The sequence below is a fragment of the Rousettus aegyptiacus genome, unplaced genomic scaffold, assembly GCF_014176215.1.
Source record: "Rousettus aegyptiacus isolate mRouAeg1 unplaced genomic scaffold, mRouAeg1.p scaffold_m13_p_18, whole genome shotgun sequence".
Taxonomy (NCBI): Eukaryota; Metazoa; Chordata; class Mammalia; order Chiroptera; family Pteropodidae; genus Rousettus; species Rousettus aegyptiacus.
Window position 1 is genome coordinate 14,263,702 of NW_023416293.1, and position 22,788 is coordinate 14,286,489.

The window sequence follows — 22,788 nt, forward strand, 5'->3', positions numbered from 1 at the left end:
CTCCCAGAACCGACCGGGCTCCTGTGCCTTTGCGCTGTTGTCCGCCCTGTCGCCGCTGTCCCCCGCGTTCCTCTGCAAACCTCCCGAACGCTGCCCCCGCGCCCCCCCCCCCCCGCACCCCGGTCTCCTGTGGCCAGGCCCGGCGGCCCCTCGGCCTGCGCGGGCCTCGGGCTCCGCGCCCTGGGTCCCGCCCCTGGCTTCACCGGCGCGCACTGTCCGGATGGGGGTGCTCTCCGGGGCGGGAACCCGAATGCCGATCGTCGGTGCGGGGCGCTAGTTTACTGAGCAAACGGGGCCAGGGACGCGGAGCGAGCGAGTGAGGGAAGGGCGGACGGGCACGTGGCTCACAGCGCGCGGCCGGAGCGTCTCCGCTTCCCCGCCCGGGATCGGCCAGCCGCGGGCGCTGGGCCGGGGCCGAGGTGGGGGGGCAACGGCGGCTCGCGGGGCGCACGGGAGCGGGGAGGGGCGCGGCGGCCGCGCCGCCTCTCTCACCCGGGGCACTCGGGAACGCAGCCGCCCGCCAGGCCCCGCCGGGGCGCGCGGACGAAGGCGGCGCGCGGACGCAGAGCAGCCTCCTCCCGCCCGGGCCGCGGGAACCGGCCGCGCCGGGGGGGTCCCGCCGGCCGGCGCCCGAGAGCGGGCGAAGAGGGAAGGCCTCGCCCCTGGAGCCGGTGCCCCCGCTGGCCACCCACCCCCGCCGGCACCCTCCCGCCCCACGCGCCGCCTCGCCCGGCTCCGGAGTGGGAATCCCCAGCCCCCCCGTGCGCCTCCCCCCCTCCTCCGCGCCTTGGTACGCCCCGGGGGACAGATGTCTTGGGATCTTTAACATTTGGGATGCTGCAAATGCCGAAGTTAAATGGAACACCTCCGGGGAGGGCGGTCTGCGGGAGGGCTCGCGGGGAGCGACGGCGGCCTGGACACGCGGGTCCTGCGGCTGCGGGGCCGGAGCCGGGCGCGCGGGCGCGGGCGCGCGGCGCCGCAGCTCCGGAGGACAGGTAAGGGGGAACGGGGGATCGGCCCTTGCACCCGCGGTTCTCGGCCTCAGCGGAGGGGGGGGGGGCACAGGGAACGCGGGAATCCGTCCAGGGGGGTGGGCATCCCGAGTCTCTACCCCAAATGCCTGCGTCCACCACGGCCACCTTTCTCTCGGGACCCTCCCCGCGCCGTGGACCCTGCGGCCGGGTTCCGAGAAGCCAGAAGCCGCCAAACAAAAGGAGCAAAGTCCGGGCCGCGGGATGCGGAGGGCGCGGTGGGGGAGGGGAGAGGGTGGAGCGGACAAAGGGGCTTTTAAGGGAAGCCAGAGGTCTGGTTCCAGGGCGCCTTCCGGGCTGGTGGGGTCCCGCGTCCCAGCCTCGCCACCATCGCTCGCTGGGGCGAACACCTTTTCCAGTGGGAAGGGAGGAGAGTGTGGAGGGAAAATGGCCAAGGAGCCGTCACCCCCGCCCCCCCCCCTTCGCCTGGAGGGTCCCGGCCCCTTCCCCTCCCGCGGTGTGCTCTGCGGGCTGGGCGCTGACCGCGGATTGTTAATTCATTCTGTGGGATTCCAGGCGCCTGGGACTGGACCGCGCTGGGTGCGCGTGGGGGGTGGGGACGCAGGACGGGCCCCGGCCTTAAAGAACTCGCGCTCATGGACCAGAGGAAACACAGACCGAACCTAAGACAGTGTGCGGGCGCGGGGGGCGACGGGGCGCGGCGGGGGGCGGGGAGGGGGCGGCTTTTCCTTGGGAAGCGACAACCCTGGCGAGACAGATGTTCCCCGCTTACAGAGCTGAGTACTCTAATGTGATGTGGGGAGACTCCACGTCCTCACCAGCCGGTGGTCTAGAGTTGGGTCATCTGGCCGCTGACCCCATGGGCTGGCTGATAGTGGGCCGCCAAGCCCCAGGTCCCCAGCCAGCCCCTGGAACGCCCACCTGCCCTTGGCATTTGGAGTTGGACAGCCTGGCGCACAGTGAGAGCCGGTGGGCCAGGGGGGCTCCCACACTCTGTTGGCCAGTTCTGCTCCAAACCCCACATTCTGCTGGGTTGGGACATGCCGCCTGCGATTTCGAGGGAGCAAGAGGCCTTTGCACTCAGAGATGGGGGTCACCGGAAGGTGGGGCTCTTAACTGGGTCCTCATTAAAGCATCTGGAGAGAGTTTAGCCGGCTGGCGAATGTCCGTGGGGGAGGGGAAACCTGCGTCCTTAATTTTCACTACCTTCAGCAGAAATTCAGCGCCGCCCTCAGGAGCCGGGGGTCAGCGGAACTCACAGATAGTTCCGTGTCACGCAGCAGTTGTCACTGCCTTGAGACGTCGGCCACACTCGTCCCTTCTGTGGAATCGCGGGCTGGGAGACCCCGTTTGCTGCTGAGGGAGGAGCACGTCCCTCGCTATTTGTTGTTTGTTTGTTTTCAGAACCATGTTTCAGTATAATTGGTTCTCGTAGTGGTTCTCTTAATTTTATTTAATGCATCAAAAAATATGCTGTCAGCTGATTCTAGAAACTTCCATCATCCCAGGCCTGGAGCTGGGGGGGGGGTGGGCAAGATGGAGAGAGGGTGTCAGTCTTGACGTTGGAAGAATGTGACAGACCTGTAGGATGGCTGTTGTTTCTCCTGGGGCTGGGGAGAGGGAAGGGCTGCAGGCCCCTCGCGGCGGAAGGGACCGTCCCCTGTTGGGGCCCCTCAGCCTCAGCCTGGGGAGGGAAGGGGGTGGTCAGCCTGGAGGACCAGACTGGCATTGTTTGGAAAGAGGGTGTGTGCAGGAATGTGGAGGTGAGCTGAGTGTGTGTGTGGGGGGGCTCCGGTCCCTGGAGGTGCCTGGCGGAGCCGTCTGCCGTCCCCACTCTGGGGGGGGGGGAAGCCATGCAGAGGTGTGCTGAGGTGCTAGGGTCCCGGGGAGGGTCGGAGAGTGGGGGGAGAGAGCAGTGGCGGGGCGCAGTCTGGGGGTCAGTCCTGGATCTGCGGCATTTGTTTTTCTGCTCCCTGGGGACGGGCAACAGGTGGCCTAAGCCTTGTCCCCTGGTAAAATAGGCTGAATTCCAGCAGTGTTTGCTCGAGGGTCAATGGGGTGGGCGAACTGGAGGCCTGATTTTTGTAGGAAACAAACGCCGTTTTGGTCTCTGGTCCCTCGAGTTGGGGGAGTGGGCTTAGGGCCTGGGGCCGGTCAGGATCGGGGTTCAAGTCGGCGCTCTGAAGGATGAGTGGAAATCACATGCAGGGAAGCGATGGTCCCCGTGACCCCTGGGGGAGGCGTCTGGATGAAAGGCCGGAGCAGTCTGGGCTCCGCGTGGGGAGTTGGGGTCACTGCCTCCCCGAGGCTTCTGAGCCGGCCGGGGAGAGACAGCTCAGCCCTCAGTGTCAGTATTGCGGTGCGGAAGGACCGAGGACCTAGCCTTGGTGGTTTACAGGTTTCTTGCTGGCCCCCGTGGTCAGTGGTCCTTACCCCCGCTTCCAGGGGGTTTGCGTGCCTCGATTTCCAGAAAGAGAAACTGAGGCTCAGGAGGGCAGTGGCCATCGGAGGCAGGAGCCAGGGCAGGGTCAGGGCTGAGAGCACTGGGCACCCCACTGCGTGGCTGCTGCATTAGTGCCCACTGTGGGCCACGGAGACAGACACCCCCCCCCCCGCCTCCTCGTGGGGTTCCTCCACGAAGACAGACACACACACACCCCCCCCCCCCCCGCCTCCTCGTGGGGTTCCTCCGCGGTGCCCCTCGCGCCACTGCTCCCGGAAGTGCAGAGGCCCAGAAGCAGCCAGGGCAGGTTTGTTCAGGGAGGGACTAGCTCACCTGCTCCTCCCTCTGCCTCAAGTCGCAACAAGTCGCCTGGTTCCGGGGCCAGCAGCCCGGGAGCGACCGGGCCAGGCTGCGGCGGGACCCTCGCGGGGACGGCAGGCGCCAGATCGGAGGGAGCGCACCGGGAGGCCGCCCTGCGGCCTGGGAGGCCCCAAGGCGGCACGCGACGCCCCTCAGCCCCCTGACCTGGGGACGGGGGCTGCTTCCGGGACGCCTGGACTGCCGCGCAGAAGCAGGTGAGGGCGGGGCGGGGACCGGGGACCCGGCCGGCTCCGCCACCCCCTCCTCGAGTGGGGGCCCAGGGCGAGGGGCGCCGGTGGCCCAGACGAGCAGCCTGTCAGCGTACTGCTGAGGGGGAGGGGACCAGAGGGCCAGGACCTGGCCGGGGGCACATTTGTTACGGGAGGACCCCATGGTCGGCTTGAGGGAGGTGCCCTGGGCTTCCTTTCCCTCCCCCCCGGCCCCACGGCCCTTCTTCCTTCCTCTGCCTTTTTCCGGGGACATCGTTCAGTCGGGCAGAGTGCTTCCCAGGGCCCAGGACCAGGGCTGAGGACCAGAAGGCCGGTGTGTGTGTGTGGGGGGGTGTCCCCAATTGGCTTTACTGAAAAGCAGTGCCTGAAGCACCTCGGCAGGAGACCCGTGCCCTCCTGGGTGCAGGCGGGCTCGGGGCGGGGTCCCCACGGAGTGGAGGCCAGCTGGGCAGGGCGTGAGGGGCCCCGCTGTGCAGCTGTGTCCGGCAGTGTCCGGGTTCAGAGCGGAGGCTGGAAAGGGCCTCGGCCTCATGTCCACTGTCCCTGTGAGGCGGGGCGAGACCCAGCCAGGCAAGGTGACAGAGTCTGATCTGGGTCCCCGGCTCCAGGGGCTGTGCGTGTGACTCACTCGGAGCAGCAGTTAGCCCCTCTGGGCCCCCTCCCCGCCCCTGAGCCTTGACCTGTCAAGGGGTGTCCGCCCAGCACCCCCAGTCCCTGGAGCTGCCCGTCAGGTTAATAATTAATTAGCAAGTGTGACTAATTAACAGCTCCTACCCACATTACCCCCTCTTGCCCCCAGCGAGCGAGGCTACCTGTCTGGGAGCTCTGGCGGGGCCTGGCCCGGGCCTGGCGGAGGGTCCGAGGCTACTGGGTGGGTGGTAAGAAAGCGGGTGACTGCCCAGCCCCCTGTCCTCTGCCCTGTTCTCATCCCTAGGAGGACGAGGGGTTGGAGGGATGGAAGGGACAGAGGTGACGCCCCCCCCCCCATATTCGCAGGACACGCGGCTAGTGTTTCGGGCAGCTTTGCACGGGCCCCATGTAAATTCTCTCCCAACCCCGCCGCCCCCTCGGGCATCCTCGGGGAGCTGAAGCCCCCAAGGGCAGGCCCGCTCCGGCCTCACTGTCGTCGCCGGCGCCGGGCGTTGTTCGCAGGTCGAGCGAGCCTCGGCCGTGCTGGCCTTTCCGCCTCTGCGGGCCGGGGTGCTGTCGGGGCCCCCCGCCTCTGCCCTGCTGTGTACGCCCCTTTCCCAAGGCCCACTTTTCCTCCCGGAGGCTGACGAGCGGTGGCACCCGCCGCCCCCAGCCCAGCCCGGGGCCGTGCCCTCGGGAGGCAGGATGAGCTCCAGACAGAAACTCGGGAGCACTGGCCTGTCGCTCAGGGGCTGACTCAGCGAGGAGGCGGCTGGGCTCGTCTCCCTGGCCCCCGGGCCCGCCCTCCCCGCCCCTGCTCTGCTCCAGCCACAGGGCCTGCAGGGGTGCGGGGTGGGGCGGGGAGGGGGCGGGCAGCAGGTGCTGTTTTGGTGTGGGTGCTGGCTGGGCCGGCACAGCTGGGATTGCGCCTGAGCCACGGCAGCGTCCCCAAGCCCCAGGGAGCAGGGCAGCAGGATGCCCTTCCTGTCCCCAAAAGCCCCGACCCCCACCCCAGGCCCCCTGGCGGCATAGGGGATCCGGGCCGACTCCCCCTCGAGGGGTCTCCTAGTCGTGGTTAGTGGCCCGGGTGGTGGTTCTGGGCTTTGGGACAGTTCTCTGGCCACTGCCTTTGAGACTAATGGCCTGTAGAGCCGGCGGCTGTGAGGGCCCCAGCCTGAGGCCTCGGCTGAGTGCCCAGTGCCCCCCCCCCCACTTCCGGAAGTGCCCTCACGCACTGGGGTGGCAGGGTGGGCCTCGTGCCTCCCAGGTCCTCCGGCCAGGAACAGTCAGCCCCATGGGGACGGCTGTATCTCGGGAGGACGTTGTCCACTTCCTGCTTCCCTGTGCCCCGCCCGTCCTTGTTCCTGCCCTTTGACTCTTCCTTACGGACCCTGTCCCCAGGGCGGTGGCTCCTGTGCCAACCCTGCCGTGGACCCCCCGGGGGGAAGAGGAGGCAGGGGGCTCAGTGGCCCAGTGAGCCTGTAGGGACCAGGTGTGCTCGTGGGGCCCACAGAGCCAACCTTCCCTCTATGTACGGCCAGTGCCGAGAACCCCACCTGCCCCAGAGACACGGCCCCCACCCCCTCCAGCGTCTGACTCTTAGTGCTGTTTGGACCCAGGGGGTTTACGCACAGCTTTTTTTTTTTTTATCTCCTAAAAGCTGGGGAAACTCCAGGCCACCTGTGAGACCTGGCCCAGGCTGGGAACAGTGCCACCTCCCCCTGCTCTGTGCCCCCTCCTCCCAGAAACCCGCCATGGAGAGCAAGGACGAGGTCAGCAGCACCGACAGCGGCGTCATCCTGCAGTCTGGTGAGCGGCTCGGGGGGCCCCCCGGCCCTGGCTCCCTGAGCCCCAGCGCCCCAGGACTGGAGGGTCGGGGGCCTTCTGTGTGGGGGGGTGGACGCTGTGAGGGCTGGAGAGCCCTCGTCCCCGGGGGGTCAGGCCGGGAGCGCGGCATCTTCCATTTTAGCTTGATAATCCGCGTCGAAATGGCCCACCCGGCTCGTGCGAATGTCCTATCTCTGGTTGGCTTGAGCTCGTGGGCCTGGGCTGGCCCCGTCCTGACGGAGGGCAGGAGAGGCATGTGTGTGTGCACGCGTGTGCGTGCGTGTGTGTGGACGTGCTCCCCTAGGCATCTGACACGGGTGCCCTCTGCCCCAGGTCCCGACAGCCCGGTGTCCCCGCTGAAGGAGCTGAAGGAGGCGAAGGAGCTGACGTACGCCATGCGCAGGCAGCAGAGGGCCCTGGAGGGGCGTCTGGAGGCCTGCCTGGAGGAGCTGAGGGCCCTCTGCCTGCGGGAGGCGGTGAGCCCGGCCCCGGTCTGCTCCCCGCACCCGGGCTTCATCTGCGGAGTCGTGTTTTGGGAGGCTGGGGCTGTGAGAAGGGAGAGCTTTGGAAAGCAGGTGGGGGTACGGTGCCCGGTGCCCCTGCTGAGGGCACAGGTGGCCCGGGGAGCGAGGGCCGGAAGGCTGCAGGTGGAGACGCAGGTGGGTGAGGCTGGCCAGGGCCAGGGTCGAGCCCCGGAGCTGAGCGGAGGAGGCTGGGAGGCTCGGGGCAGGGGCGCAGAGGGGGCCTCAAAGGTGCCAGCGAGACCACCCCGGGTGACAGGGTGCAGTGGAGGGTGGGCATGGCCGGGCCTGGGGATAGGCTCACCTTGGCCGGCCACGGGCCGGACGAGTGGAGAGGGGCCTGGGTTAACCTTCCTCCCTCCGCAGGAGCTGACGGGCGTCTTGCCGGCTGAGTATCCCCTCAAACCAGGGGAGAAGGCCCCCAAGGTCCGCCGCAGGGTTGGAGCCGCCTACAGGCTGGATGAGCAGGCCTTGTCCAGAGAGGTGAGGAACCTCGGTCCCCAAAGGCGGCCCCTGAGCCAGGACCTCGCACCAGCTGGGCACAGCTTCTGAGGCCCAGCGCCTCCACGGGCGCTTGGCAGCGTGCACGCCGCCCATCACCCCCAGGAAGGGCGCGTGGCTCCGAGTGGACGAGGGCCACCCGCTGAGGCGTAGCCCGGGTGGCCACGCGGAAGCAGAGAGCCAGGCACTCAAGGGAGGACACTGGCGTGGTCCCCAGTGGGCAGAGATCAGTTAGGAGCCCGGCAGCTGGCCGAGAGAGGCGGTGGCCTGCTTCGACAGGTTGCTCTGGCCCCTGGGGCTGTCCTTGTCCTTGGCTGGGGACGGAGGAGTGGGTGTGGCACAGGTCCCCCGGGAGCCCTGCCCCGCGTCCTGAGTGGCAGCACTTTCCTCTGCCCAACGCTTTGGGGTCAGGAGGGAAAGTGTCTCACCTGGTCCCCGCCCTGCTTGGCTCGGCGGGCAGGCTGGGGTGGCCCAGCTTTCTCGGCCGACAGCTGTGCTCGTGGGCACCTCCCATCACTCCACCCTCTGCCCCAGGAGGGCGGCTTAGGGCAGGATCCGGAACACCCGGCCGGGGCTGTTCCCTGTGTCCCCAGGGTCCCCGAGCCCCCTGCCTCCCACGCCCACGCCTCATCTCCCCCCGCAGGACCCCCTGAGCAGCCTGGAGCGGGAGCTGGCGCTGCAGCTGCAGATCGCCGAGGCGGCCAGACGCCTGAGCCGCGAGGAGCACCTGGGCCGCCAGGCGCGCCGGCAGCGGAAGCACGCGGTGCGGCAGGAGGAGCAGAAGCTGCGGGAGCTGGAGCGCCACCTGGGGGCGTGGAGGCGCCACAGCGGGCCCCCGCCGGCGCCCGCCCGCCCCCTGGGCCGCGGTGAGTCCGTGGGGGCGGTGGTCCCCATGAGCCCGTTCGGGGTGCTGGGCTGCGGCCACCGCTCCTGCCTTTGGCCAGCCCCGCCGTGCGCCCCAGCTGCGTCCAGTGTTCCAAACCGTCCTTGCCGCCCCCGGGCTCAAGCCCCGGCCAGGTCGGCTCCTTCCATTCCAAGGGCTCCTCCCCTGGAGATGCGTATCTGGTCTGCCGGACGAGCCCGAGGCTCTGCATGCCGCTGGGATGCGCTGTCCCCTGGCCTGAGGGAGGCCACTCCGGGGCTTCACACGCAGCTCTCTGAATCGTCCCAGGGCCTGGGGGACTCGTGGGCCGTTTACGCTGATATTGAGGCTCACCAGCACCCTGCCTCACAGCCCCTGGAGTCTCTAGAAGCGCCCCGGTCGGGTGGAGCCCTCGGCTTCCCCTCTCCAGTCGAGGCCCCAGCCCCGTGGCCGTGTGGGGCGCCTGGGGGTGGCCTGGGCCCAGGCCCAGCCATCAACACGTCCAGGCTTCCAGCCTCGGTCACCTTCCACATGTGGTTCTGAGCCCTGAGGTGTGACCGTTTGTCCTTCTCAGACACAAAACCAGCTTGTCGGGTCAGACCTGCAGCCCCCCCCCCCCCAAGGGTGCCTGCCCTTGGCTGGCCCCTCCCCCAGGCCTGCTGGGGGTCCCAGACCTCCTGGCTGCTGTGAAGGGCTGGAGGGGCTGTGGGGGGCCCTGGGGCAGAGCTGGATTCCTGGCCTGGGCTGGGCTGGGGGGATTGTCCGCTGCTCCCACCCCCTCGGGCTCTGACCCCTGGCCCTTGGATGGGGGGTCGGCTCTTGGCCGAGGCCACTCTCTGCCCCCAGGCCAGGACCTTGCGCAGTGCTTACTGGCCCCGGGCCTTGGGCAGGCAGTTATCACAGCGCTTGGGCAGTTAAAGGCACAGTGGACACACTCGGGATTGTTTTTCCTCCTCCTTGTTCTCACGTGTAGTCAGAGGTGCCCCCTGAGTTCCACGCAGGTCACGTTAGGCAGATCCTCAGGGCCCGAAGGCTTCGGCTCGAAGGCCGTGGCCCAGGTCAGTCCCCTCTGCTTTCCCGGGGCCCGGCTCTGGCTGCAACCTGCGGGAACGCCACGCCCCATGTCCTCCGGGGGCCTGGCCATGTCACCAGTCACAGAACCTTCCGCATCCGGCCGTCGCCCCCAACCCCACGACTCAGACGCACACACGCACGGCTTCTGCTGCTCGTGGCGCGGGAGTTCTCGGCTCGGGGGCCTCCAGCTGAGTTGCGCTGTGGACGGCCGAGGCCGTGGAACAGTTAGCAAACTTCTTTCCCCCGACGGGCCGACCAGATTGGTGCTCTACCTCCGCCTCCCCACCAGGAAACCCTGCCGCAGGCGGGCCTGGCTTTTGTTTGACAGATGGGGAAACTGAGGCCCTGTGCGTTGGGAAGGCTGATTCACAGTTGCAAAGCTAATGGCAGAGCCAGGACTAAAATCAGGTTTCCTGTCTCCTAGCTCCTAACTTCTGATTTTTCTTCTACTTCCAAGCAGCAAATCCGCACCCATGCGGTGCGGTGTCTGGCACCAGGGGGCGTCCCCTGACGAGGGGTCAGAGTGGCGGGTCCGGCCTGGGCCGCCCCAGGCTGGGGGCGCCCCGTGCCCGCGGGTTCATTTCCTCACCTCTGTCCCTTGTCTCCCCTTGGCTTTTCCAGAGCTCAGTGCCTCCGATGACAGCTCCCTGTCGGACGGGCCACTCCGGGAGGAAGGTGAGGGGCGTCTCGGGGAGGTAGTCAGGGCTGGGCGCCAGCGGCCCTGGGGCTCGGGCAGAGCTCGGGGGCGAGCGGGCCAGGGCAGGCGGGGTGCCCCGCACATGCTCACCGAGGGCGGGGGTGGCCGGCCCCTCCCATGCGAGTCACTCAGCCCTGCCGGCAGGGCAGGGCAGGGAGAGTTGCAGCCGGGCCCCAGGCGTCCTGGGACTTTATTTCACTGTGCACTCGTCGGAGCCAGAGGGCTGTCCGGCCACAGTCGCTGGCCTTTTTGAGAGGACGGTCGCAGGGCACGAGTCTGTAGATCAAGAGCCCTGTTTACGAGCCCTACAGATGCGGGGGGAAGGTGACCGGAAGGTGTGCCGCCCTGCCCGGGGCAGCGCCCAGGCCAGTAAGGAAGTGGCACGGCTGGGCGTGGCGAGAACAGGCGAAGTAGGTCAGGTGCAGACATGGCACCGGGAGCAAAGGTCAGCCGCGGAGGACTGCGAGCCAGGGAGGCAGTCCAGGGGGGCTTCCTGAAGGGGGCAGGCGTGGGACAGGGCCGCGAGGGCATAGGGTCCCAGAGAGGGGGATCCCTTTTCGAGCATCTGGGGGGAGCGTAGCTGGACAGCCATGGGCTGGGGAGAGCTGCTCGGTGGATCCTGGCCACTACCCTCAGGCCTCTCCACCCCTGCAGAGGCTGCCCCGGGGCCAGAAGCACCCCCAGAGTCCCCGCCTCTCCCGCCCCAGAGCCTCGAGGGGCTGCAGCCGGCTGGAGCTGAGACGGCAGGCCTGGACCGGGCCCCCATCCAGAACAGCCCCTGGCGGGAGACCAGCCTGGACCACCCCTACGAGAAGCCGAGGAAGTCTTCCGAGCCCAGCAGCGAGTCCAGGTGAGGGCCGGGAGGGCGCGGCAGGGCCAGGCGGGAGGCGGCCCCTCTGCCCAGCTGTGTGCTTGCTGGCGGCTGCGTGGGGCCCCTTCCGAGCACCCGCTTCCTCTGCAAACATGCACGGGAACGGGAGCCTCCCGCCGCTGACCCGCCTGCACCCTTCCGCAGCAGCCCGGCCTCCCCGCTGCAGGACCAGCCCGGCGCCCCCGGCCCGAGGCTGCCGGAGCCCGCGCCCAGCCGCAGCGTGCCCGGCCAGTGGCAGGGCCGCACCAGTGCCCCCCCCACCCCCGAGGTGCGGGGCAGGAGGGGCCAGTCTCTGAGGTAACGCGCGGGCCACCCCCGAGACGCAGGGGGTGGGGGGCCCACCGCGGGAGCCCACGGCGGAGCGGGGTGGCGCAGCTGTGGGCGGCGCGTGGCCAGTCCGCCCGCGACGCCGGGCTCCTCCGCGGGCCCCGCGTGTCCGTCACACAGGCGTCCCGTGCCGGGGGCCCAGGGCAGGTGCCAGGCCGGCCGCTCTGTCCCCGGTGGCCCCCGTGCGTGGGCGGGAGCTTCAGCAGGTGTCTGAGGCTGTCGGTCGCCGACCACGTCCGTGGATTCTCGTTCGTGGTCGTTTTATGTCCTGCGAAGTCGCCCCAAATGCGAATCCACGGCGACGGCCCACACTCCCGGGGACGCAGCGCGGGGCTCTCACAAGCTTCCGCTCACAACGTTTTTGTCGGCCGATCGGCTCATGACCCATGGGACGTGGCTTTCTGGGTAAAGTTGCTGTGTTTCGGTGACGTGGAACTCATGCCCAGATGGGGCTCGTCCAGGACTTTTCGCACGAGGCCCACCCCGGCCTCCTGCACCTCTGCTCTTGCGGACTCTGCGGGCGCTGAGAACTGACCGCACGCTGTGTCCCTCTGCCCGGCCGGCGGTGTCCGAGACCGGCGCCTCTGGGGGAGGCCACTCGCCAGCGCTGCCCTAACCAAATGCAGCGGACGGGTGGCTCACGGGACGGAAATGATCGTCTCACGGTTGTGGGGGCCCGTACCCCAAGCTCCGGGGCTGGTTTCTCCTGAGGCTCTGTCCTCGGACTGGGGACCACGGCGGCCTTCCTCTGTGGCCGCATCCTGAGCCACACTCCGGTTAGTTACGTGGCGTGGAGACCACGGATGAAACGCCGCTGAGCACCGGGTTCCCAGAATGGCCGAGAGGGTGTGACACAGCGCAGCACACCGGACATGAGCCCGAGAGGCGGACGGGGGCGGGGCGCGGGGGCGGGGCGAGGGGCGGGGCGAGGGGCGGGGCGAGGGGTGGGGTGCAGGGGGCCGCCCCCACCCCCAGACTCAGGGCGTCTGTCTTCGTCCCCCCCAGGGTGGACTCCTTCCGGGCGGGCCCCCGCCGCCGCCCCACGCACTACACGGTGACGGTGCCCAGCTCCTGCTGGACCCCGGCCGGACCCCCACGGCCGCCCCGCGTCCCCCTCTCCTGCTCCGAGGACAGCGGCTCGGACGGCTCCAGCGTGTCGCACGCCACCTCGCCGGGCAGCAGCAGCCCCGACATCTGCGCTCTGCGGCCACTGTCCCCGCCCATGCCACCAGGGCCTCGCGGGGCCTGGGGCGCGGCCACGGCCCGCCCAGCGCTGCTGCTGCCCCCCGGGGCGCTCGCGGCCGGGCGCTACGTGCTGGTGGCAGAGGGCCGCCTGCCGCCGGGCGAGGAGCAGGCGCTGGCCCTGCGGCTCCAGCAGCGGCCGCAGCCCGTGCGCCCCCGCGGCCGCCCCGCTCGCACGCCCTCTCTCAAGGACAGCCCGACGGGCCGCCCGCTCTGCCGGGCGGCCGTGACCCAGGAGCTGCAGTCGTGGGTCGAGCGCGCCCACCTGCGCGGTGCCCGCCCCCACTCGCTGGACCGCCAGGGGGCCTTCCGCGTGCACAGCCTGCCCCCCGGCCGGGCCCTGGCGTCCCGGGCACAGGTGAGGTCACCCCCGGGCCTGGCGCTGGGCAAGACCTGCCGGTCGGGCTGGGCCGGGCCAGAGGAGAGGCCCCAGGACAGTCCCCAGACAGACCCACCCGTATTCCTCCCCGCGGTCCAGCCCACGCTGCCCCCCCCCTTCCTGACTGGGGTGCCCAGGACAAAAGGACTCTGCAAAAGTGTTTGCGGAAGCCGGACGCCGTGACTGCCTGTCGGTCAGCGGCCTCCTGGGGCGGCTGCCGCCCCTCCGTGCTGTCGGGCTAAAGGGCAGGTGGCCTGGCGGTTAACTGCCCAGCCCCCCGCCCCTGTCGAGCCCGGGTTCCAGCCTCAGCCCTGCCGGCCAGCTTCCGCGCCCTCACTGCCTCCGTGGGGGGCGGGGGGGGGGGCACCTGCGCCCCAGGCCGGCGGGGGCTCTGGGGAGTGAGTGCTCGAGCCGTGATTGGCGGTGCTGCCCTGGGTCGTGGGTGGTTCTGGGACGCCGCGCCCTGACCGTGACGTGGGGGTGGCCGCCTGCTTGCTGTGCCCCGCCTCCTCGTCCTGGGAGGGGGAGAGCAGGCCCCAGCCTGCTCTTCGCTGGACTGGAGGGCTCTGCGGGGGGCGGGCTCCAGAAGGGACCGACGGGCAGCTGCTTCGAAACCCTGGGTCCCCGCAGGCCCAGCTGCGTGTCCCTCCCCCGGCCACCGCCCGCTGGCCGCATGTGGCATCTGGGCCTGGCAGCCCGTCCTGGCCACACCCTCCAGCCGGTGTGCTTCTCCCCCGTGAGCGAGCTTGGACCTGTCCTTGGCCCAGGCCCAGCCTGTCCCAACCTGCCAGACGGGGAGGGTGGCGAGCAGAGAGCCAGCAGAGGGAAGGGGCGGTCAAGGTGCCTGTCACACCTGGAGTGGGAAGTGGCCACCAGGTGTTCCCTGGGGGACCAACGGCCCCCTGGAGGCAGGCGCCGAGTGGCTGGCCCGGGGCCCCCACCGGCCCGCAGCCCTGAGGAGCAGGCGGTGCCCGGGCTGCTCACCACCCCTCTCTCCCCGGCCCGGCAGGCCCCCGCCATGTGTGTGCTCCGGAGGTCCCCCGAGGGGGCGCCCGTGCAGATCTTCGTGCCCGAGAACGGCGAGATCGTCAGCCAGGTGTGACCGCGGCCGGCGCCCAGCACGACACGGCCCTGCCGCGGCTGAGACCGGCCGTCTCAAGTGCCTTCCGCGGCTCCTCCGTCACCACCGTCACCGCCGCAGGCTGATGGCCTGGAGCCGAGACTTTTTTTTTACCAGTGTTTGTTCAGCAGTCCTGGTGCGAGGATTTATATTTGTCAACAGTCTTCGAGATCCCTGTAATACGATAACGCTTCGACCCCGGAGACTGGCCCGCGGGTCCCGAGGCCTGGCCGAGCTGACCGGCGGCGTCTGTCCCCTTGCGCCAGGCCTGTGGCAGGGGACGCACGAGGCGGGGGGGCCCCGTCGGGCCCTCACATGCTCTGCCCCGGGGCCGGGGACGTGCCTGGAGAACAGCCCAGCCTCCCGTCCCACTGCGGCTGGAGGCTGGCCACAGCTGACTGGTGCACCCCGCTCCCCAGCTCCCTGGGTACTGCAGGGGTGCCCGGGCTGGGGAGCCTCCCCCCTTAGAATGTGCTCTGTGATGCACACGGCGCCTGCAGGTCGGAGGTCAGCGTGTCCTGCTGGAGGGTCGACTTCCCGGCCCCGCTACTTTGCTGACCCCGTAAATCCCGTGGGAGGCCCCAGTTGCTCTGCGCTCTAGGCGCTGTGGGCCCCCAGGGTCTCCTCCGACCTCTGGGCAGCCCTGCCGGGCACCGGTCCGTGCCGCCGGCTGGTGAACAGCTGGCCGTGCGACCACCTCTGGGCGTCGCGAGAAACTGCCACAGCCTCACACATCTCATCTCAGTCCTAAAACCCCGAGCCTGGAGGTGCTGCGGAGAGGCGCCCCGGTGCGGCCCGCACGAGGTGCCAGGCGGGGGCGGGCTCGCGGCTCCTGCCCCCCCGCCCTGAGCTGGGCTCCTGCGCAGGGACTGACCGGGTCAGCCCTTGTCTCTGACCGACCAGAGAGCCCGCTCTGGAGGACACTAACCAGTCGTCCCAGCTGCCGAGAGTCAAGTGGGCCTGCGTGGCCCGTGTCGCGGCTCCGGGTGGGGCCTGGGCTCCCGTCGGGGCCTTCGCTGTGGGGGTCCCGCTCCCGGGAGGCGGCCGCCCGGCCGAGGCCAGTGGGGGCCGGGGCTGGGTCCTGATTCCGCCCGCGGAGCCCCTTTCCCTCCGAGTTCCCTGGACTCGGACAGCGACTTGGGGTGCAGCCGAACCCTCCGAGCACTCGATGCCTGACCCAGAGGCCTGGTTCTGCCACCGGACAGGCCAGTGTGGCCAGCTGCACGAGGTGCCGAGGGGAGAGCAAGGTGGCCGTCGGGGGGGACACCTCCGTGTCCCGATGTCCTGCCGTGGGAGCAGTGCCCTCTGCTCCTGGGCCCCTTCCCCAGGGCTCGGCCATCTCCCCCCAGCGACCCCCGGGGCCTGAGCCGGGAGGCACCTGTGTGCCCAGCCGCACCTGCGCGTCCTTCACGCCGCCTTGTTGGCCCCACGTGCTGCCCGGCGCTGTGTCCTCGGCCGTGGGCCGGCACCTGAGTGGGTCACGGTGCTGAATAAAGTCTGTGTGATCAGCTGAGCTGACGGCGAAGGGTGTTTTTTTTTTACGCCGAGAAGCTCTGCGCTGCCCAGCGTGGGGGAGCGGCCTGGCCTCCCTGGCCGGTCTGGCTGGGTCCCAGGGAGCAGGTGGGCTGCGTGGGGGAGGGGGCCTCGCGGGAGGTCCGCTTCCCTGGCGGAAGCAGGCGCCCCCACCCCTGCGCCGGGTCAGGCCCCAGGCGGCCCCGGGAGTCTCGCCCCACCCGGAGGAGAGGGCCCGGCAGCCGCGGTCCGGCTCCGGCCTGACAGTGTGCCGAGCAGAGTCGTGTCAGAGCCTGCAGGGGCTGCTGCCCAGAGCGGGGGGGCTGGAGAGAAGCGGCCCCCTCTGCAAAGCCGCAGAGGGGCTTCCTCAGGCGCCGGGGCCTCCGCAGGCCTCTCTGCATCTCCGGGGGCCACGGCGGGTGGAGAGCCCGAGACGTCTCCGGGCCGGCCTGCAGGGGCCGCCCAGGGCCCGGGCGCAGCGCCCCCTGGAGCCTGTCCCCGAGCCGGTGGCTGGGTCTGAGGCGCCAAGCGTCAGGTAGGGGCCCCGTCTGCCCGTCCCCCCACCCCCGGCAGGTGGCCGTGGCCCACACCCGTCCTGGGACCCCGGGTGCCTGTGGCTGTGAGGCCTGGGTGTCGGGGGCTGGGAAACAACGTGACACCCAGAGTCTCTGGGGAGGACCTGGCCCTGGTGTCAGACTGAGGAGTCTAACCGGCTCGCGGGTCCTGGGGCTCCTGGGGGCCAGCTCCCCGGGCACAGGGCGGACGGAGGCCAGCCCGGAGGAGGGGGACAGAGAGAACAATGGGGCCCCCACGCGAGGCGCTTGGAGGGGGAGCTGCCGTCTGGGGCGCGAGTCTGAAATGTCTCCGCACAGGACGACCCTGAGCGGGAGGCTCGCAGGAAGCCAGGGCGGCTCGGGGCCCTTCGGAGGCCGTGACTTCCCACGGGCCGGGGAGGGACAGGGAAGCCGGGCTCAGCCGCCTCCTGCACACGCGGGCGACCAGGGCCTGCCCCCTGCTGTCCTCGCCAGGTGCAGATGAACCCGCAGCCCGCACGGCCGAAGGCAAACGTCACCTTGACGCGATCCTCTCGTCATGTGTCCTGGAAGCCCAACCTGGCGGGTGAGCTCCTGGCCCCAGGCCCGGCCGCGGTCTCAGCTCGTGGCCCAGAGGCGGGGCCCCCGCCCAGGCCTCGCCGCCGCTGGCGTGTGACCGGCACGGGTCTGCCCGCCTCCGCCTGGCCCCTTCGCCGCTCTGGCCCCTGCGTCCCTTTTCAGACCTGGCTCCATGAGGAGCTTGGCGCTGGGCGGGGACCAGGACATCGCCTGGGCTCTGAGTCAGCCGCCAGCCGGGGGAGCCAGGGTCCTGTCCTGTCGGGGAGCATGCCAGGCAGGGTCCTGCCTCAGGGCCTTTGCATCTGCTGCCCCCGCGGCCTAGAACGTCCCCCCCGCCCCCGCCCTCACCAACATCCACACGGCTGTTGCTCGCGTCCTTCAAAACCACGCGGGGTCAGTCAGCGAGACTTCCTCCGACCCCGGCCCCCATGCGTGTACCCGCGCGAGCCCGCACGAACCCACATGAACCCACACAAAACCACGCGAGCCCACATGAACCCACGCGAACCCACGTGAGCCCACGTGAACCCACATAAACCCACACAACTGCACACAAACCCATGCGAGCCCACACGAACCCACGTGAACCCACGCGAATCCCCGTGAGCCCACGTGAACCCACATAAACCCACACAACCGCACGCGAGCCCACACGAACCCACATAAACCCACACAACCGCACACGAACTCACGCGAGCCCACACGAACCCACGTGGACCTACACAAATCCATGCGAACCCTTCTGGCCACTTCACAGACCGGAAACAGGAGCCGAGGGCTCGGTCTTGCTGGGGGCCGCAGGGCTGCGCCAGAGAGCGGAGCCTTGAACTTGGCCGGTTGACGTTCAGCGTCCGCCCCGGAGAGGGGCCGAGCTCGGGCCCCGCGGTCGCGGTGCTGCTGGTCCCAGCGCTGCCACCGCGGCCGCCCTCTTCCTTCATCCACTCCTGACGGCCCTTGGGGCGGACGGGCTGTCAGCCCCAGCCCCGGCCTCTCGCGGACCCCGAGGCCCCCGCTTGGGGACACTTGCCTGCAGAACTGCCCCAGCCCGGTGACGAGGGCATTCCCAGGCTGCTTGGGGTTTCAAGTCATGTTCGGGAGCCTCGAGGCCACGTGGGGAGCACGTGGGCAAGTCGAGGGCACAGGGGTGACCTTGGGTCTCTCTCTCTAGTCTTCTATCCTGGGCCGCGCCTGGCGCGGAAACTCCTTCTCTAAGTCCCACGCGATGGCTTCCGAGGTCCACGCTGGGCCACGGGCCTGGAGAAGCTGGCTCTTGGAGCTGGGCCCCCCGCCAGGGACCCCGCGGGTTCTGAGCCCCGGTGCCCGGGGGCTGGGCCAGAGGCTCTGCTCGTCTGCCCCATCTGAGAGGGTCGGCCCGGCCCCCGCAACGGTGTCCCTTCGCAGGCTTGCGGCATTCAGAGCGAGAAGCCTACCAGCTCATCCTGGACTTTCTGGAGCAGGGGCAGATGGTGAGGGGGTTCTCCGGGGCCTTCTGGGAGCCGAGGACGAAGTGGGAAGAGGCGACCGCTCGTGCCCCTGGGCTGTGAGCAGCAGCCCTGGCACTGGGTCGCCTGAATTCGGCCTGTCAGCATCTCATGATCCGGGTGGTCTCAGGTGGCCAGGCCACCCCACAGGTCTCCCTCACAGACCCCGAGCCCCATTGTCACCGGGAGGCGCTGGCGCGAGGTCGGCGGGGGGTCGGGGGGGACCGTGCTGAGGAGGCCAAGGGCGCGTCCAGGCTGAGGTTCTCGCGGGCTGGGCGCGAGGGTCTCGGGCGGCCTGCGGGAGGCGCCGGGTGGGCACGTGTGTCCTGTCCCAGACCCAGCCGGACAAGCAGAGGTTCCTGAGGGCCGTGGAGATCCTGAGTCACGCCGTCCGCGCCCAGGCGAACGGCACCATGGACGAGTACTTCCCCAAAGCCGTCCTGGCCAAGAAGATCGAGGTGAGAGGGTCGCGCTCCGCGGGGGTCCCCGGGGCCGTGGGCGGCGTCTCTCCCGGGGGCCTGCGCGCTCCTCTCTGGCTCTTCCACCAGATGCTGATCCTTGAAGAGGCCAGTGAGCTGCTGACCAGCAACGTGCGGCAGCAAGCCATGCTCTGCGTCGTGGCCCTGAGGTCACTCCCGGCTGCCCCCGCGTCCGGGCCCCGGGCTCTCGGGTGCCCAGACATTCGGCGTGGGAGGGAGGGAGACTTCTGGGCCGAGGGCGGCAGACCCCGGGGACTGCCACCTCATCCGCCAGCGTCCCGGGGCGGCAGGGTGCCCTCCAGCCCCCCGGCGGTGCGGGGAGGGCTCACAGGAAGTGGCCGACCCGCCTGGCGAGGGGGCGTGGGTAGCGGCGGGCGGCTCACGCGCCCGGCTTCCCGAGCCCCGGGCCGGCGGCCGGGGGGGCTCTCGCGGACGCCGCCCCCAGAGCGGCTCGTTCTCCGCGCAGCCAGGTGCACCCGCCCTTCAGCTTGTCCCAGAAACTGGACCTGGTGAACGTGGGCGTTGCCCGTGTGTTCGCCCTGCCCCACGCCAGGCCCAGCGTGGACGAGAAGGACAGCGCCAGTCTCTACGCCCAGGTGGGCCCTCGGCCCTTGCCGCTGGGGACCCCGTGGGGGCAGGGCGCTGCTCCAGGGGCCGGCCCTCCCTCCCTCGCCGGCGGACCCCACCTGTCTCCCCGGGGAGCGGGCCGTGTCCCCCGCCCGTGTACTGCCCCCCGGGTTCCCGTTTCTCCGGGCGCATGACGCTCTCCGTCTTGAGAGCAGAGGGTCCGTTGACAAGGCCCACAGGCTCTGTGCGGTGCCGGGCCAGGGCCCCGCCAGGCCCGCCCGGGTCCCCGTTTTAGAGTGGGAGTCCCTTGTCTAACAGAAGGACTCCCAGCGGGCAGGGTCCTGGGGAGCCACCCGGTGCCCGCACGTCTCTACTGCCTGCATTCGGGTCGTCCCGGGCCAGCCCCCGGTGACGTCCAGGGTGGCCAGCACTCGTGCGGGTCAGAGCGTAGCGGCCGAGCAGGACTGGCCCCCGCTCTCCTTCCCCTGAGGAGGGGCCCACGGGGGCGGGGGTCGCGGGGAGCCGGCCGGGCCACCGTGGCCGCCCTTCCTCCGGCACCCACGCCTCCTTGCCCGTCAGACGGTCCAGGCCTTCGAGGACATGTTACAAGCTCTCGTGATGGACGGTCTGGACCCAGACATGACCATGCTGCAGAAGGTGCTGGAGGTCAGTGGCTGCAGAGGTCGGGGCGCGGGAGCCCTGGATTATTCCTGGTGCGTCACGCGGGCAGCCGGGCCCCCGCGGCGTGGGTCACAGATGCCCCGCTGTCCGGCAGCGGGAGCAGGGGTGGGCTTTTCCCAGCCCGCCGGGGGGTTGGCGACCTCGCCGTGGTGGGGAGGGGCGCACTGCAGGCCGCGAGTCTCCCCGCTCCAGATCGTCCTGCCCTGGCTGACGACGTCGGAGAAGGTGCAGGAGCAGGCCCGGGCCGCGTACACCATCGCCCACATGCTGCGCTTCGTCTGCAACTTCCCGGAGCTGCTGGCGAGTGCGGGGGAGGGGCGGCCGGCCACCCCTCCCCTCCCCCCGCCCCATGGGCCTCCCTGCCCCCCGGGACCCCGGCCAGCATGCCTCGGGGGCTGGCCGGCCCTCCCCCCCGGGGGCCGACTGGAAGGGTGCTCCTCGTGTGGAGCGGGCGAGGCGGGGGGCCCCCCAAGGGCGGACGGCGGTGGCGGTGGAGGGGCTGGTGGCCCGGCTGGGGAGAGGCAGCCTCGGGGACGACGCGGGGGTGACGTGTCCTCCTCCGGCAGCACATGGAGGAGTTCTCCGTTGTCGGGACCCTCATGGGCATGCTGGGCATCTTCTGCCTGAACCCCCAGCACAACGTCTGCTCCGGGGCGTCCGAGGGGCTGCATTACCTGTTCACGGTCCTCGTGCTTCACAGGAGTGAGTGGCGGGCGCCTGGGTGGCCGTGCGGCCGCGCGGACACACTGACCAGCAGCACCAGCGGACAGCAGGGGGCGAGTCCCGGGGTGCGGAGCTTCGTCTGGGTGGCCCCGGGGGATCTCGGAGCGAAAGGGGAGCTGGGCTTGCAGCCCCTCTGATGGCACCCGGGGTCCCCCGTGCCTCCCGGCAGTGCCATCGCGACTGCTGGCAGTGGGACCTGGAGAACGAGCAAGCTTTTCAGGGAACGAACGGGGTGACCCCGACCTGGCCTTTGCCCCGGGGTGTTTGCTTGGCTGTAGAGGCGGGACAGTCCTTGTGCCCTGCCCGGTACCTCGTGCAAGTTCTGGGGGACCCGGCCACCTCCCCGCCACAGTGCCCCCCCCCCGGCCTGGTGCCGGGGACCCTCGGTCTGGGGTGCCGTGCGAGGACCGTGGTCCTTCCCCTGCGGAGTCCGAGGCCCTGACCGTCATGTCTGGACAGGACGTGCAAGGCAGAGGACGGAGCTGGTGCTGAAGGACCTGCAGAAGCACTTCCACGGGGCGTGGTTCGTCCTCATGCAGGACCTCACGATGGTAATGCTCGCCGTCGCCCGTGCCGGGGCCCGGGCGGGCAGCGTCTGCAGGGGAGAAAGGGCCTGGCCGCGCGACGCCCCGACATTCAGGCCCGCGCCCCTCAGTGCGCTTGGGTCGATTCGCATCTGAGGTCGCTGAGAGATGTTAAGCCGCGGACACAGTCGGCCGGGTCCTCCGCCCCGAGACGTCCCTCCGTCAGCCTCGCTCAGCGGTGGCCTGTGGCCTGTCCTGGGGGTGGAGTCCAGAGGCTCGGTCGACCGCAGCCGCCCAGCCAGAAGCCGGGCAGGCGTCCCTCGCCTCTCCCTCCTGTCTGCACCCAGCTCAGTCCCGCGCCTGTCCACACGGCCTCCGTCACTCTCGCCGGCCCCGCCGCGGCTGCCTGGGTCACTGTCACGGCTTCCTGCTGACCCCGCGCCCAGCCCTGTGCCCGTCACACCACGTTCTGCACTACGGCCCCAGAACTGTCGCCAAAACACAAACACCGTCACGCTAACCCTCTCCAGACTCGGCGCAGCCCGAGGGCTTACCTCGCTCCGCCTTCCTGCCCCATCCAGTGTCCGTCCCCCTGGCCCCTGGCCCGGGGCTCCCTGGCAGGTCCCCCGGCCAGCCCGGAGCCCTCCGCCCCTCACGCCTCCGCTCAGCCTGTTCCCTCTGTCTCGCCGACCCCCGCCCTCCGCCGCGGTCCCCAGGCGTGGGCCTCAGGCAGCTCCTCCAGGACGCCTGGCTCATGGCCCACGCATACCACACCGCGATCGGTTCCCTGAGGACCAAGGCAGAGGGCGTCCCGTTGGTGGCCCTCCGTGGCCCCAAGCGGCAAAGCCAGGCGCGAGGCACAGCTGGTGTAGACCTTCGGTCGCCTCGCTCTAAACCCACCCGAAACTCACCTCCAGCCACCGCACTCAGTCCCGAGTTCAGAATGAAAACAAATGCCTTTTGCATCGTCCTGTGTCACGTTGTCTGACCAGTGTTCCAGCCGGGGCCGGACGAGCCGGTGACAGCCCGGATGCTGGCCGGGGACCGCCGTGCCCCGGGCAGCTGGCCGGGGCCAGAGCAGAGACTCCTGTCCTCCTTCTTCCGACAGTTCTTCAGGAAGTACCTGACCCCCGAGGAGAGGGCGGACGTGATCTTGGTGGCCCTGGAGGCCATGGCCACCGCCAGCAGGAACGACGGCTCCGCGGCTTCCAAGATGCTGACCGCGATCCTGAAGTCCCCGATGGCAGACATCGGGAAGGTAGCAGCTCCGAGGGACTTGGCGGTTCAAGGTCAACGGAAGGGCGCTTCCTTCCCGCTCTGTTTCGGATCCCGTTCCGCCGTTGCCTGCTGGCTGGGGAAGTGCAATCCTTTAATTAACCCAGACGAGAAAAGGTTAACTGAAGCGTTGTTCGCTGTCCTGAGGAAGGCCCTTCCTCACGGAGACCACCTGGCCCCCGTCTCCAGCGGGAAGGGGAGGGGTCCAACGGCAAAGCTGTAGCAGTCGACCGGGGCCAGGAAGGCCTCGTCACCCCCCTGGCTCCAGACGCCACGATAGGTCCGTGGTGCCCTCTTCACTCTGGGGGGAGGAGGCGCAGCAGGTTCCAGGCACAGACGTCTCTCTCTCTGCACGTAT

General features: G+C 70.0%; 1 protein-coding gene across 6 annotated transcripts; it reads left to right on the forward strand.

Moving 5' to 3' along the window:
- Positions 1–312: 312 nt before the first annotated feature.
- INAVA (innate immunity activator) lies at positions 313–15,589 on the forward strand. Of its 6 annotated transcripts, none has more exons than XM_036235498.1 (11): positions 315–790; positions 3,791–4,010; positions 6,316–6,464; positions 6,816–6,958; positions 7,370–7,486; positions 8,148–8,370; positions 10,062–10,115; positions 10,792–10,987; positions 11,153–11,305; positions 12,341–12,935; positions 13,966–15,589. In XM_036235498.1, exons 3-11 carry the CDS (start codon positions 6,410–6,412, stop codon positions 14,056–14,058), a joined length of 1,629 nt encoding a protein of 542 aa, XP_036091391.1. In that variant the 5' UTR covers positions 315–790; positions 3,791–4,010; positions 6,316–6,409; the 3' UTR covers positions 14,059–15,589. The 6 variants fall into 6 exon arrangements, with proteins under 6 accessions (XP_036091392.1, XP_036091391.1, XP_036091389.1 ...); XM_036235496.1 differs by having other exon boundaries at positions 731–995; XM_036235499.1 differs by lacking the exon at positions 3,791–4,010 and having other exon boundaries at positions 313–995.
- Positions 15,590–22,788: the final 7,199 nt, after the last annotated feature.

Excerpts from the sequence above, each read along its gene's own strand:
- INAVA (XM_036235496.1), top strand. The coding sequence starts at position 857 with ATGGAACACCTCCGGGGAGGGCGGTCTGCGGGAGGGCTCGCGGGGAGC. Across the intron at positions 6,465-6,815 it reads CGGCGTCATCCTGCAGTCTG|GTCCCGACAGCCCGGTGTCC; the intron begins GTGAGCGGCTCG and ends CCTCTGCCCCAG. Across the intron at positions 10,116-10,791 it reads CGGGCCACTCCGGGAGGAAG|AGGCTGCCCCGGGGCCAGAA; the intron begins GTGAGGGGCGTC and ends CCACCCCTGCAG.